This window comes from Hevea brasiliensis, chromosome 9, assembly GCF_030052815.1.
Source record: "Hevea brasiliensis isolate MT/VB/25A 57/8 chromosome 9, ASM3005281v1, whole genome shotgun sequence".
In the NCBI taxonomy this organism is placed as follows: domain Eukaryota; kingdom Viridiplantae; phylum Streptophyta; class Magnoliopsida; order Malpighiales; family Euphorbiaceae; genus Hevea; species Hevea brasiliensis.
The window spans coordinates 92,850,340-92,863,985 of record NC_079501.1 but is presented as its reverse complement, the minus strand read 5'-3'; the positions used below and the strand labels follow the sequence as shown (position 1 = coordinate 92,863,985).

At 28.9% G+C, this 13,646-nt stretch overlaps 1 protein-coding gene across 2 annotated transcripts; it reads left to right on the top strand.

Annotated features, from left to right (window-relative positions):
• Positions 1-2,515: 2,515 nt before the first annotated feature.
• On the top strand, positions 2,516-5,546 carry LOC131183297 (uncharacterized). Of its 2 annotated transcripts, none has more exons than XM_058153978.1 (3): positions 2,516-2,762; positions 2,908-3,880; positions 4,247-4,327. In XM_058153978.1, exons 2-3 carry the CDS (start codon positions 2,913-2,915, stop codon positions 4,287-4,289), a joined length of 1,011 nt encoding a protein of 336 aa, XP_058009961.1. In that variant the 5' UTR covers positions 2,516-2,762; positions 2,908-2,912; the 3' UTR covers positions 4,290-4,327. The 2 variants fall into 2 exon arrangements, with proteins under 2 accessions (XP_058009961.1, XP_058009960.1); XM_058153977.1 differs by lacking the exon at positions 4,247-4,327 and adding an exon at positions 4,939-5,546 and having other exon boundaries at positions 2,517-2,762.
• The last annotated feature ends 8,100 nt before the right edge of the window (positions 5,547-13,646 follow it).

Genomic DNA, 13,646 nt, shown 5'->3' with positions numbered 1-13,646 from the left:
CACTATTTTGTAGAATAAAGATTATGTAATTTTTGTATAACTCTATTTTGCGATACGTAATTTTAGTTCAGTTTTGTTATGCTTGATATTTAATATTTTTTAAATAAAATAAATTATTTATTTTATGTTTTAAATTATTTAAAGTATTTTATTATGTGTGTCCTAAGAAAAGTTAAAATGCATGTTATACCTCTTGTAAGTTTCAACGGACTTATATTGACCTAAGTCTCAACACCAAATATGGGTTTGATTTCGGATTGTTATAATAAGAATTGTTTATTTTTTGTGTTTGGACAATCCAATGAAGTTTATTAAGGACCTATTTGATATTATTGTTAAAACTATTATTGAGAAAGTTACTTTTTTAAATATATTAATTAAAAAATATTAAAAAATAATTTAAAATTAAATTTAATAAGTTTTAATCATAAGAATATTAAAATAATAAAAAAAAATTTTCAAATTACTTTTCAACAATATCTAAAATAATACTTTTATTCAGAAAAGTAATTCGAGTCCTCCAAACTCAATGCTAAATAGATACTAAGGCGTCTAAGCTTGCCACACAACTAATTCAGGGCGGAAGTGTAGAGTAGGGACTAGTGAGCATTTCTTTGCCATACTTGAGGTTGCAATTTCACCAACCACCGCTTGTACTGATTCTTTTGTGGGGGCAAATTATCATGCCTTGTTCTCAATGGCTCAAGATGATAATTAAGTGAATAGTTTGTTCTAAATATGTAGATGAATTTGTTTGGTAAAAATGTCACCTTTGAGGGTTTCTATTAGAAATGGTATACACAATAGATATACAACCATTGGCCCATTATAACATTAATGATTCACCATTTGCATATATCCTAAATAGTTTTAGGTTCATTTTTAGTTTAATTGTTTCTTTTTTTGGGGGGGTCTCTGAACTTTAGCATTTTATTCAAGAATTCTGAAAATTGCGAGCATACAATGGCAAAATTCAGTTGGTTTGTAGGTTATTTTGCTTGTTAAACTTTCATGTAATTTCTCTTCTATAATACTTTGAATTGAGAGGAACTTTTTGTATTTTGGAAAATGTGTTCAGTAATGGGACACGTGTGTAACTAGATGAGTTATGTTCTAGCCTTAATTACTTACATGCCATAACTTTAGATATCAAGAAACTCTAACATGAATTTAAGATATAAGATGTATGGTAAGATATACTTATTAAATATATAAGTCTGACATATTTATATATTAGATCGATAGTTGATCGAATATAGATAAGAAAAATCCAAAATCCTTTATCTTTTCACCCATCAATGGTTAATACAAGAAGAGGTAGAATGATTTAAGTACATTACATATCATAGCAATTTATGTGTATCTCTTAAATTCTGTATCACTATCATGACAAACAAAATACTAAATTTGTTAATATTTCTAATATATGAAAAATTATTACTTAAACATGATCCATCATAAATTCAAGATATAAACACGTAAGATCTATATATTTAATAGGTAGATCTCATCATACATGTTGTGTCTTGAATCTAATGAATCGGTCTAAATAAGAAAAATCTCTAATATACACTTATTAATATTGGGTGTGAGTTGAAAAAGGTTCTAAACTATAAAGCACATGCAAAACCTACCAACATTATTCTTCACCAGTTGTGACTTCAAACATTTCTGCCATATCTCCAACCTAAATGCAGTGAGATCACTATCAAATCTCATGCAAACAAATAAATACAATATGCAAACTGTAACAATGACGAGTACTTGGAGAACAAAGATAGTATAATATTGTTTTCCAAGATCAAATTCAAAATTATAAATAATTTTGATAGTGTAAACTTAAGAACAAAATTAAAATCCACAAAAAATTATAATAGAAGTAAATAATGAGTTAATTTAAGCTAAAATTCAATTGCATATATCCGATTTATCATAAACTCGAAATATATGATGTATCGTGAAAATTACCTATTAAATATATAAGTTCTATATATTTATATCTTAAATCAATAATGAAGTATATGTAGATAAAAATTTACTGATTATAAGTATTTTTTTTTTCTAGACCTATGCACACTAAAGTATAATGAGTTAATATATATATATATATATATATATATATATATATATATGAAAATTCTTGTATTTATTCAATTCACCATGAATAAATATAAAAATATATAAAATTTATATATTTAATCGGTGAAATTCGGTGCATCCCTGTGTCTTTCCTTATCTTTTTTTTTTTTTTTTTCTATTTCTTTGTTATTATTATCTCTCTTTTTCATTGACAGTCAAAAGTAGCTGTTTTTGGAGATTATTCCAAATTTATGGTTCCAACTATGAGTATTGTCCTCATTACCCAATAGCTTTTCATTCATTGGCAAAGCCAAAATTAGACATAAACATGGAAAACACCCAAAATAAATAAATAAATAAATAAATAAAAACTACTTATTAAAAAAACATACATGTTGATCTCCTTGATTAGATTTTTAACTCTATTTTTCATTTCCCTTTATCATTTTTATTTTCCATTTGAAAAAAAAAAAAAAAACAGAAATTCGGGATTTTTCCGTTGAGAACTGAGTTTTTATTTAATAAATTTTGATCGTTTCATTTGGTTAAAATATCGTTTGAGTGCATGATAGATTGAGGGAGGTTTAGAATTCAAATACTATAGGAGAAAAGGAGTTGTTGATCGCCGGTGCTATTCCGGCGATCATATTTCACACCGATCAAGATCATCTGGCGGCATAAAGGTAAGTTAATGACCTGCTCTGCTTTTTATTTTTTATTTTTTTTTTGAATATTTCGTTGCATGGCATTGAATTGAAGATCACAAATTATGGGTGAGAATTGTGAGGAAAAAAAGGGAAAATTGAATTGGGTTGTTCTTGTTTTCAGCTTAAATGGGCTTGGAATGTGGGAACAGAAGCCGTAAGCCATCAAAATCAAATGCAAATGTCAATGTTAATGATGGGAACGGAGCAAGTAATGTAGATGTTGTTGAGAAAAATCCAAAACGTAGTGTTCTGTTTGGAAGCAATGAATATTTGGAGAAGACAGCACCTGCAAAAGAAAGTAGTAAGAAGTCAGAGTTGAATTCAAATGCTTCTCCTCCTACTGCTGCTGCTGCTGTTAATGAATCGTCTTCATCAACTTCACCGCCAGATGATGTCTTGCCTTTAGCTGGGAAAAATTGTAAGGAACCCAGAATGAGCAGTAGTTCTTTACCAGCATTAAAAGATGAAAAAAAGGGGAATTCGCAGCATCACGAGTCTTCCAAATCAAGAGGGTCTGAAAATAGCTCTGTTGGTCAATCAATAACATTTCCTGTTCCTGATTTCATCCCTGAATCCTATCATTTGCACGTAGCTTCGATGATGCAATCTCCTCCAATGCAAGTGATGGAACGATCAAGAGGCGAAGGATATGATCCTTGCAGGATTCCATCCGCCATATTTGAAACAAACAAGACAAAACCAGTTGAATGGAGCAATGCTTCTAATGAGTCTTTGTTTAGCCTTCAATTAGGAACTAGTTTCTCCAGAGATCGTCTTTTATCGATGGAGTTTAGCAAGCCTGGAGAAGTAGAATTCCAATTTAGCCCATCCCCTTCTGTTCCAGTGGCAGATACAGAAAATAGGATTTCAGTGGCAAATCGGCCTTCAATCCCCATGGAGGAAACAAAAGAAGAAACTACTGAAACAAAGAAGAGTGAAAGTTGTGTAGCAGATGGGACAACCTCCAAGGACGCAACCAAGCCAGATGGTGTTGAAGATACAAGCGAGAGAAACAAAAAAACTTTAACTGTTGAATGGAAATCCAAAAAATCAGATGAAAGTGAAGAAAGCAATCACCCATTGGCGTTTCCAGTGTAAGTTAGTTGCCATTCTCAATCTGCAGAAGCTTTTCATATACTTAGGCATATAGGTAGAAGGATTGAAAGAAACATTTTTATCTTTAATTTACATGCACATACATGCACACTTAATCTGCAGACATTTGTGTTATTCCAAATTGACAGAGATGCCTGGATTGGGTGTCTGTGTAATTGTGAATGTAAACAAGAGATATTTAATTACTCCCCAAAAGTATATATACATAATTAAATGGAAATTCCAAGTCCAGTGCAATGTCAATTGAGGAATATACCTTTGTCTGTTGCAGAAAAAGAAGTGTGCATGTCAGTCTTGCTACTGTTCTAATTGTAGCCGGGCATTCCGCTATTGTACCTGGCCAGGATTCTACTGTACCTGGCCAAGCTGCTACTGTTCCAATTGTAGCTGTTCGTTCTGCTACTGTTTGAACTGTAGACCCAAAAGATCGTGTTGGTGCTGGTGTTGTCGTCCTTCCCCCACGTACGCTTCTCTCTCCATGCTCGTACCTGTTGGATTTGAAGGAAGAAAAACTAAGAACATATTTATGCTATAACAAGTAGAAGAGAAAAGACATAAATTCATTACTAAAAACAGAGAATTTACAAGCACAAATTTAAAGCTTTTTTCTTTCTTTTTTTCCTCATTTTGCTAGATCTCTCAAACTCTCTTTTCAACCCTTTCAAGTTCTCTCTGCACTCTCTATTTCCAGCAGCAATTCTCACTCTTTCCAGCAGCAGCATTCTCTTCCTTTTTTATGGAAAGAATGCTTTCTTTAGTTAACATAGCCCATACTTGCACCATGCTTAGATATGACTGTTTCTTTACTTGTACACGTATATTTTTACCTACTAAATCTCATCAACTCCAACAGTACCCTTTCATTTACAAGCTGTTTGTCAAACTTTTTTAGGACAAATAGTAAATTCTGTGCTATTTTGTTAATTGTACATCCATTTGAGTTCACAAACGCTTCATGGTTCTTTACCTATCATGTCCATTAAAATTCAATTTTAGTTGCATAATATAAGCTCATCAAAATTTAATTTCTGTGCAGTTTGGAAGCTGGGGTAAAAACTAATCCAAAGGGATTTGCTAAGAGTCAGCCTCTGCAGCCACCACATCTACCTGAATCAGCACCAACTTCCAAAGCAATTATGAAATCAACTTCTGGTAGCTGTTTTCATTGCTTTTCATGTTGTTCATGGAGTTGTTCTTCATGTCACTCTTGTAATTGTTCTTCATATCACTCTTGTAGCTGCTCTTCATGTTGTTCTAATTGTCACCCATGTAGTTGTTCTTCCTGTCACACATGTAGTTGTTCTTCCTGTCACCCGTGCGGTTGTTCTTGTAACCCATGTAGTTTTTCTACTTCATGTTGCCCATGTCTTTGTTCTTCGTGTTGTCCATGTAGTTCTTGCTCTTTTCATCCTTTCAGTTGTACTTCATGCGACCCTCGTAACTGCACTTCATGTCATCCAAGGAGGAGTTGTTCTTCCTGTTTCCGTCGTTGCTCTTCTTGTTTTTGTTGTTGTTGTGGTTATTGTAATCGTTGTTGTCGTTGTTGTTAAGCTTCCTTCCTATGAAATTAGGACACCTACAGTATAGATTTGCTGCTATTTTCATCATTTCCAGGCTTGTTAAAATGCAAATTCCATTTATGTATCTCTGCATTTGTTTTTATATCCTAGCTAGATCAATGAAGTTCCACGTTGTGCAGATTTTCTTTTGTCAACTTTGATTGCTGGTAAATTTGAATTAAAATCAGTAGTTCTCTAGAGGCTAGAACAAAACAGAAAGGCATAAAATGTCACAGCGATGCAGGGTTTATTTGGCATTATTGTTGAGATTAGTGAGAAAATGACTTTTCTAAATATATTAGTAAGAAAATATTAAAAAATAATTTAAAATTAAATTTGATAAATTTTAGTTGTAAGATTATTAAAATAATAAAATTATTTTTTTAAAATTATTTTTTTCAATAACATCATATTTTTATTTAGAAAAACAGTTTTAACCTTCTAAATATAATGCGAAATATTTCAAATGTAATGCGAAATAGGCATATAAATTTATCTTTAATTTTCATATCTTTAGTGATATTTAAATTAACAAGGTAGCTCATGAGCTTTCTTCTATTTTCTAAGTCTTATTTCTCTTATCCTCACCTTTTTATTTACAAAACTTATACCATGAAACTACGATACCATGTTAACACTTCGTGAAATGGCAGAATAATAAAAAATTAATAAATATATGAATATAATTATTAAAATTTTTTATAAAAATAACTATCAAGTTATAATTTTTTGAAATTCATCATATGTACATATTTATTTAACATCAACTTATTATTTCATGTAAACCATCTTACATGACATGAATTTTTACCAAACTTGTATGAAAAAAAATATATATTATTCTTTGATGGTGAACATTGCCACGTTTAGAGAAGTCAATAACAATGCCAATGGGCAAACTGTAGGCGTTGTATCTTATCGCCTATTCCGCTGGTTATGCTAATGATAAAGGATTTGACGCTCCCTCCTACCCTTGCCACCCTTCCTTTTATTTTTTTTTATTTAAATTATCGCTGCTCGTGCAGAGGTAGACATTATCGCGTATGGTGTTGAGCATTCAATTTAAATTGAGTAAAATTTCTAAAATTAAATTAATTAAATTATTATAATTTAAAAATTAAATTAAATAAAAATATAAAAAAATAAATGAAACTTAATTGCTTTAATTTATTTTAGTTTGATTTGAATAAATTAATTTTTAAATTTTGATAAATTTTTAATTTATACTTAATTTTTAAGTTATTTAATTTGATTTTAATTTTAATTTGAACCTAATAACTATTAATCAATAAAATTAAACAATTAATATACATAAAAATAAATATAATACATAAATTTTTTTATAAAGTAATTTAGTTTGATTTGATTTAACTGATTTTTTTCTCTCTAAAATTAATCTAAATCAAAATAATTCAAATTTATAAAATTTAAAATCGAATCAAATCAAATAACTTTTAAAAATCAAACTAAATTACTAAATTAAAATAATTCAATTTAATTTATTCAATTAAATTAAACAGTGCTCACTCCTAGTCACGTACTTCTCCAACGTGGCAAAATTCACCATGCAACGGCCTTTTTTTTTTTTGTTCTCACATGGATTTGGCAAAAAGCTCTCTTTACAAAAACATAGAGCCATTGGGCTGCTCATTGTCTAGCTAGAAACGCCCATTCTTGTCAAACATTTTCATTCTGATTCTTAAGCTCATGTATTCTAGCTCTGAGGTAGATTAAAATTATATTATGAAGCAAATGTATATACAACGGTTATTGTAATAATAAATTATAGTAAATTTTATGTAAATTTCAATATAATCAATGCTTATAGTGAATCGTTGTATATATATTGATTTTATCAAATAAAACTTTTATTTTTTTGGTATTCTGAAATGAAAATTACCTATTGTACATCTAAATTAGTCTAATGATAAGTAATAAAAAATATATAAAAAAAATACATTGATTCGTCTAATTAATAAGGATGTAAATTTAAAATAATAATTTTAAATACATCAAATCAATATCAAGAAATATATTCATAAAATTTTTTTAAAAAATTTATTTTTAATATATGTAAATTAAATTAAAGATATTTTTAATTGTAGATAATTAATTTTTTTAAAGTCAAGTTTTTGGCATAAAATATTAAGGCTCTTTGAAAATTACATCACACATTTCTTCTTGGGTTAACACCATACTTCAAATGAAGACAATGGACACTCACATGAAGAAGGCAAAGATTTTAGCACCAGTCATCACTTCACTTGCTTTGATTGTGGGTTAATTACATATAGTATAATGTAAAGATGGTAAATTCTTATCTACATAGAAATTATTAACACACATTGATTCATGAAACCTATTATAATTTTTAATTAATTAATTGATTAAGTATATATATCCACATATAGAGAAGATTTAGGATCTGTTAAATATTGTTGTTAAAACTGTTATTAAGCAAATCACTTTTTTAAATATTTTAATTAGAGAGTATTAAAAAATAATTTAAAATTAAATTTAATAAATTTTAATCATAATAACACTAAAATAATAAAATAACTTTTTTTTAAACTGCTTTTTAAATAAAAATAATATATCATAGTGTGGGGTGGACTACGAGTTTAGGAAGGGGAGAAGGTCTTTCCGTCCCCATCCTGCACAAATTAGTTTTTTTTTATTTTTTATTTTAACTTTGATTTGAACCTAATAATAATTAATCAATGAAATTAAATAATTTATATATACAAAAATATTTATAATAAATAAATTCTTTTATAAAACAATTTGGTTCAGTTCAGGTTGGTTTAATCGATTTTTTCCTTTTTAAAACTAAATTGAACTAAAATAATCAAAATTTTGAAATTTAAAATTGAACCGAATTGAATTACTTACAAAACTAAACTAAACTACTGAATTAAAATAATTTAATTCAATTTATTCAATTAAACTGAATAGTACTCACTCTAGTCACATACTTTTCTAAGGTAACAAAATTCATCACGGTAAATTTTTTTTTTTCCCCACATAGATTTAGCAAAAAGCTCTCCTTATAAAGACATAGAGCTATTGGGCTGCTTATTGTCTAGCTAGAAAAGCCTTGCTTGTCAATCATTTTCATTCTAATTCTCAAGCCCATGTATTCTAGACCCGGGGTGTATTAAAATTATAAAGTAAAATAAATGTATGTATAACAGTTTCACTGTAATTATAGTGGATTTCATATAAATTTTAGTATAATCAATAATTATAGCGAATCGTTGTATGTATGCCAATTCTACCAAAATAAAATCTCTACTTTTTGATATTTTGAAATAAAAACTACCTATTGTGCCTCTAAATTAGTCTAATGTTAAGTAATAAAAAATATAAAAAAATATATTAATTAGTCTAATAAATAAGGATGCAAATTTAAAATAATAATTTTAAATACATCAAATCGATATGAAGAAATATATTTATAAAACTTTTTTAAAAAACTTATTTTTAATATATGTAAATCAATTTAAAGATGTTTTTAATTGTAGATAATTTTTTTTTTAAGTAGAGTAAAGTGTTTGGCATAAAATATTAAGGCTCTTTGAAAATGACATTACACATTTCTTCTTGGGTCAACACCATACTTCAAATGAAGACCATGGACACTCACATGAAGAAGGCAAAGATTTTAGCACCAGTCATCACTTCACTTGCTTTGATTGTGGGTTGATTACATATAGTATAATGTAAAGATGGAAAATTCTTATCTACATAGAAATCATTAACACACATTGATTCATGAAACCTATTATAAATTTTAATTAATATGTCATTTATTAATTGATTAAGTATATATATCCACACATGGGTCGGTTTAATATTATTGTTGAAACTATTATTGAGCAAATCACCTTTTTAAATATATTAATCAGAAAGTATTAAAAATAATTTAAAATTAAATTTAATAAATTTTAATCATAATAACACTAAAACAATAAAATAATTTTTTTCAAACTGCTTTTTAAATAAAAATAATATATTATAGTGTGGGGTGAGCTACGGGTTTTGGAAGGGGAGAAGGCCTTTCCGTCCCCTTCCTGCACAAATTAGAGTCGGTGCGGGGTCGAAAAAAATTGATCGGGTTCTGGAAGGATCGGGTTTGCCATCCCTAGAGCTTTCTGCCACTTCCTAAGTCTTATTTCTCTTCTCCTTACCTTTTTATTCACAAAAGCTATATAGTAAACTGTGATACTATGTTAACATCTTCATGAAATGACAAAGCAGTCAAAAAGTAATAAATATATAAATACAATTATTAAAATTATTTTAAAAAAATAATTATCAAGTTATAATTTTTTGAATCCAGTATATATATATATATGTATGTGTGTGTTTGTTTACCATACTTATTATTTCATGTAGATTATCCTATATGAAATGAATTTTTACCAAACTCGTATGAAAATAAAAAATTACTGTTTATGTGTGATTTGAGAAATATTTCCCAAACCATGGCGAATTTTGTCACATTTAGAGAAGTCAATGACAATGCTAACGAACAAACTATAGATGTTGTATCTTTCCACCTATGTCACCGGTTATACTAAAGGTAAAGGATTTGACGTTAACTCCTACATACCCTTGCCACCCTTCCTTTTGTTTTATTATTTTATGTAAATTATCGCTACTCATACAACGGTAGACATTATCGTCGATACAGGTAAACATTTGGTTCAAATCGAATCAAATTATCAAAATCAAATTATTCAAATTATTATATTTTAGAAATTAAAATAAATAGAAATGTATGAAAAATTGAATCAAAAGAAATTGCCCTAATTCAGTTTAGTTCGGTTGAACCGATTAGTTTTTGAGTTTTTATGGTTTTTTTTATTTATACTTGACTTTTAAGTTTTTTTGTTTGATTTTAACCTTGATTTGAACCTAATAATAATTAACCAATGAAATTAAATAATTTATATATACAAAAATATATATAATACATAAATTCTTTTACAAAGCAATTTGGTTCAGTTCGAGTTGGTTTAACCGATTTTTTCCTTTCTAAAACTAAATTGAACTAAAATAATCAAAAATTTGAAAATTTAAAATTAAACCTAATTGAACTACTTTAATGTCATACCTTACTCCTCCGTAAGGTATAACATGATCTCGTAGTATACCTAATGAATTACCAAACTTTGCCTACCGATAACCCATTAAATATACTACAAGGGATTTTAAGCAAATCTAATTCATTTTAAATTGTAAAGTAATGTTAAAACACTATTTAAAAACCTTTAATTGAAGTTTAAATTATGAGTTAAAATTTTGGTTAATTTTATTTTCTGTAATTTTTATAGAAATTTCGGCAGAGTGCCGGCTGTAATTTAAGAAAACAGTTATTCCAAAACCTAAAAAGAAAACACTTCCAATACAAAATTCTCAATCTCAACTTCAATAGGCCTCAATTCAACACAATCTCAATACATTTTCCATATTCATCAATTTCATTTAATATATTCGATATAAATACAAAAGTCTAAATTTTTCAGGAAAGAAAGCAAAAGTAATATCATTACAAATTTTACTGTACAATTGCTCAATTAGTACAAAAGATACATATGAACAAAAGTATTTACATCAACTAATTGATAAGGGTATAAATAATATTACCGTACAAAAAGATCCTCAAACTGTACTCCCCTGTCACTGTAGTAGCTCACTCTGCTGCTTTGTCCTTTCCTTTATCTGCAACAGTAAATAAAAGCTATCGCTGAGTAATTATACTCAGTGGTACACAACTAAGAAAAATTCAGCTCATTATAAAGCATAATAAATCAAAACATAACAAATCAAAATTTCCATATCCAAAGAAGTGTTTTCCAAAATCTCAAGTTAACATGAATCATTTATTTCAAACCACATTTCACAAATCACAAAGTAAAAGTGTTGTTAAGAACACACAGTTTAGACCATAACACAAAATTTCATGATTAATGTCGTGTTGTACACCACGACAAAGCAAATCACCTCACTAACCCTTATTAATGAGGGAAGGGCTAGCTAGCTAATGAGTACTCATACATTGTCATCCTACTAACCGTTATTAATAGGAGACGTAATTAATGTCAATTATCTAACCCCGAATAGTCGTTACTATTGGAGAGTTCCGAACGGGACTGTCATGCTAACTGTGGTTTAAAAACAATTCATAAAATTTCCATTCAAATAATTGCATTTCAATTCATTTAACACAAATCATTCAGGAATTTACCCTTATAGGGCTGGCAACACACAATTCATAAAGTTCAAAGAGAAATCACAATTGTCACCAACACATTCAAACTCACAATTCATTCAAAACAATTTACAGTATTAAAATCAATTGAATAAAATTAGTTGTGTACAAACCTCTAGTGAGTCGCCTCCTTATCTTGACTCACTCTTTCCTTGTCCTTTTCGGTCTCTTTTTCTACTGAAACACAAAATCACAGTGTTTCAATACCTATCCAAATTATTTCTAATAGAAATTTCAATAATTGAAATTTTCACTTTACTTTATTTTACTTCTAAGGTCCCATAAATTGAATTCTTTGTGTTTTTTATTATGGTGGTTACTATTCATTTGATCAATTGGTCAAAATGTTGACATTTTCATACTAAATAGGTTTGTTAATTCTAATTACTCCCACATATCACATTTTGGGTCATATTTTTATTGGTATTGATTGCCAAACTCAATTCAAGGTTTTTCTAGGAGAATTGGCAAATTTTCAGTTTTGGGTCACTTACTTCTACTGTTCCATTGGACCCTCTAAAGTGAGAATTTGGCTGACTTCCCTTCATCAAATTTGTTCCTTAGTGTCCTAGCTTTAATTTCCTTTTTGAATCACTCCATTTGGAGTTTTGTAGCTCAAGTTATGGTCATTTAACCATAATTGGCCGGATTGACCAAAGTCCAGATTTCTTGACAAATTTTAGGTTCTGGCAGATTTGGTGACCCAACTTTAATTGGCAATTTGATTTGGTTATGATCAAAGTTTGAGTTTGGTTTCTTCATGAAAGTTGTTCTACTATGTCATAGCTTTCCAATGGTATAAAAATCAGGTCATTTGGATCTTTCTACACTAAGTTATGACCATTTGAATATGTACTATTCATATGGTCAGTTTTGTCCAGTGGCAGGGTACCTAATCCAAAATTGACCAAATTTTACACTAATTTAAGGTCAGTTTTAGGGTTGGGTTTCTACACAAAAATTGTAGCTTTGGGTCTTAATTTTCATCTCCAATTGGCCTCACACCAATTGGAGCAACAGAATTGCAATTATGGCCATGTGAGTGGACCATGGTCAGGCTGTCCAGATTAGGGCAGCATCACATTCAACCCCACTTAAATTTCCATGCATTCAATCAACTCCCAAACATACCAATTGACCACTTTAAACATCAATTTGGTCAATTGGCATCAATTACTCAATTTCCCCAATTTTTTCCCCAAAACACTAAGGGTCAAGAATCCTAATTCCTCAATTGGTTCAATTCATGAATTCGTGTATAATTTGTATCTACACACTCATTCAAGCATACTCACACATTTAATTCAATCAATTCACATCAATTCCCTACTCAACCTCAAGCTAGCCGAATTCATGGGGTCCCTCTACATGAATTTTTTTTTCAATTTCTTTTACATAATCAATTAATTCTTCATTAAACTTAATCAATTTCACTAAATAATTAGATTGAATTGGCTTACCTCACTTGAAGAATCTTTCTCCCAATCTTCTTTCCAAGACTCACAACCAAGTTTTAATCAAAGAAATTATAAAAATTATGGTTAAATTTAGGGTAGGGAAGCTCCAAAGTGAGTTTTAATGGAGGACTTAAGGAAAGAGAAAGAGATGAGAGAGAGAGGGTGACGGGTTAAAGATGAGGAAAAGAAGACCACATTTTTTTTTCTTAATTTGACTTTTAATTGTTAGAAATTATCCCAAAATTTTTAATTTTTTTAAAATTAAAATTTATTGCATCATGCTTGTGTCATGGATGATGTCATATCTCTTTTAAATTTTGAAATTTTCCTTTCCTTTTTCATTTTCTTCCATACACCTCTCCAATTTGAATTAGTTTTCACTATTTTAATTTCCTATATTTTATTTGACATTAAGGCCAAAAGTCACCTCTAAGGGTGAATTGACTAAATT

What these genes read in the sequence shown, in the direction of transcription:
- LOC131183297 (XM_058153977.1), top strand. Translation starts at nt 2,913, where the DNA reads ATGGGCTTGGAATGTGGGAACAGAAGCCGTAAGCCATCAAAATCAAAT. An exon ending in CACCCATTGGCGTTTCCAGT is followed by an intron (nt 3,881 to 4,938) that starts GTAAGTTAGTTG and finishes ATTTCTGTGCAG; the next exon opens with TTTGGAAGCTGGGGTAAAAA.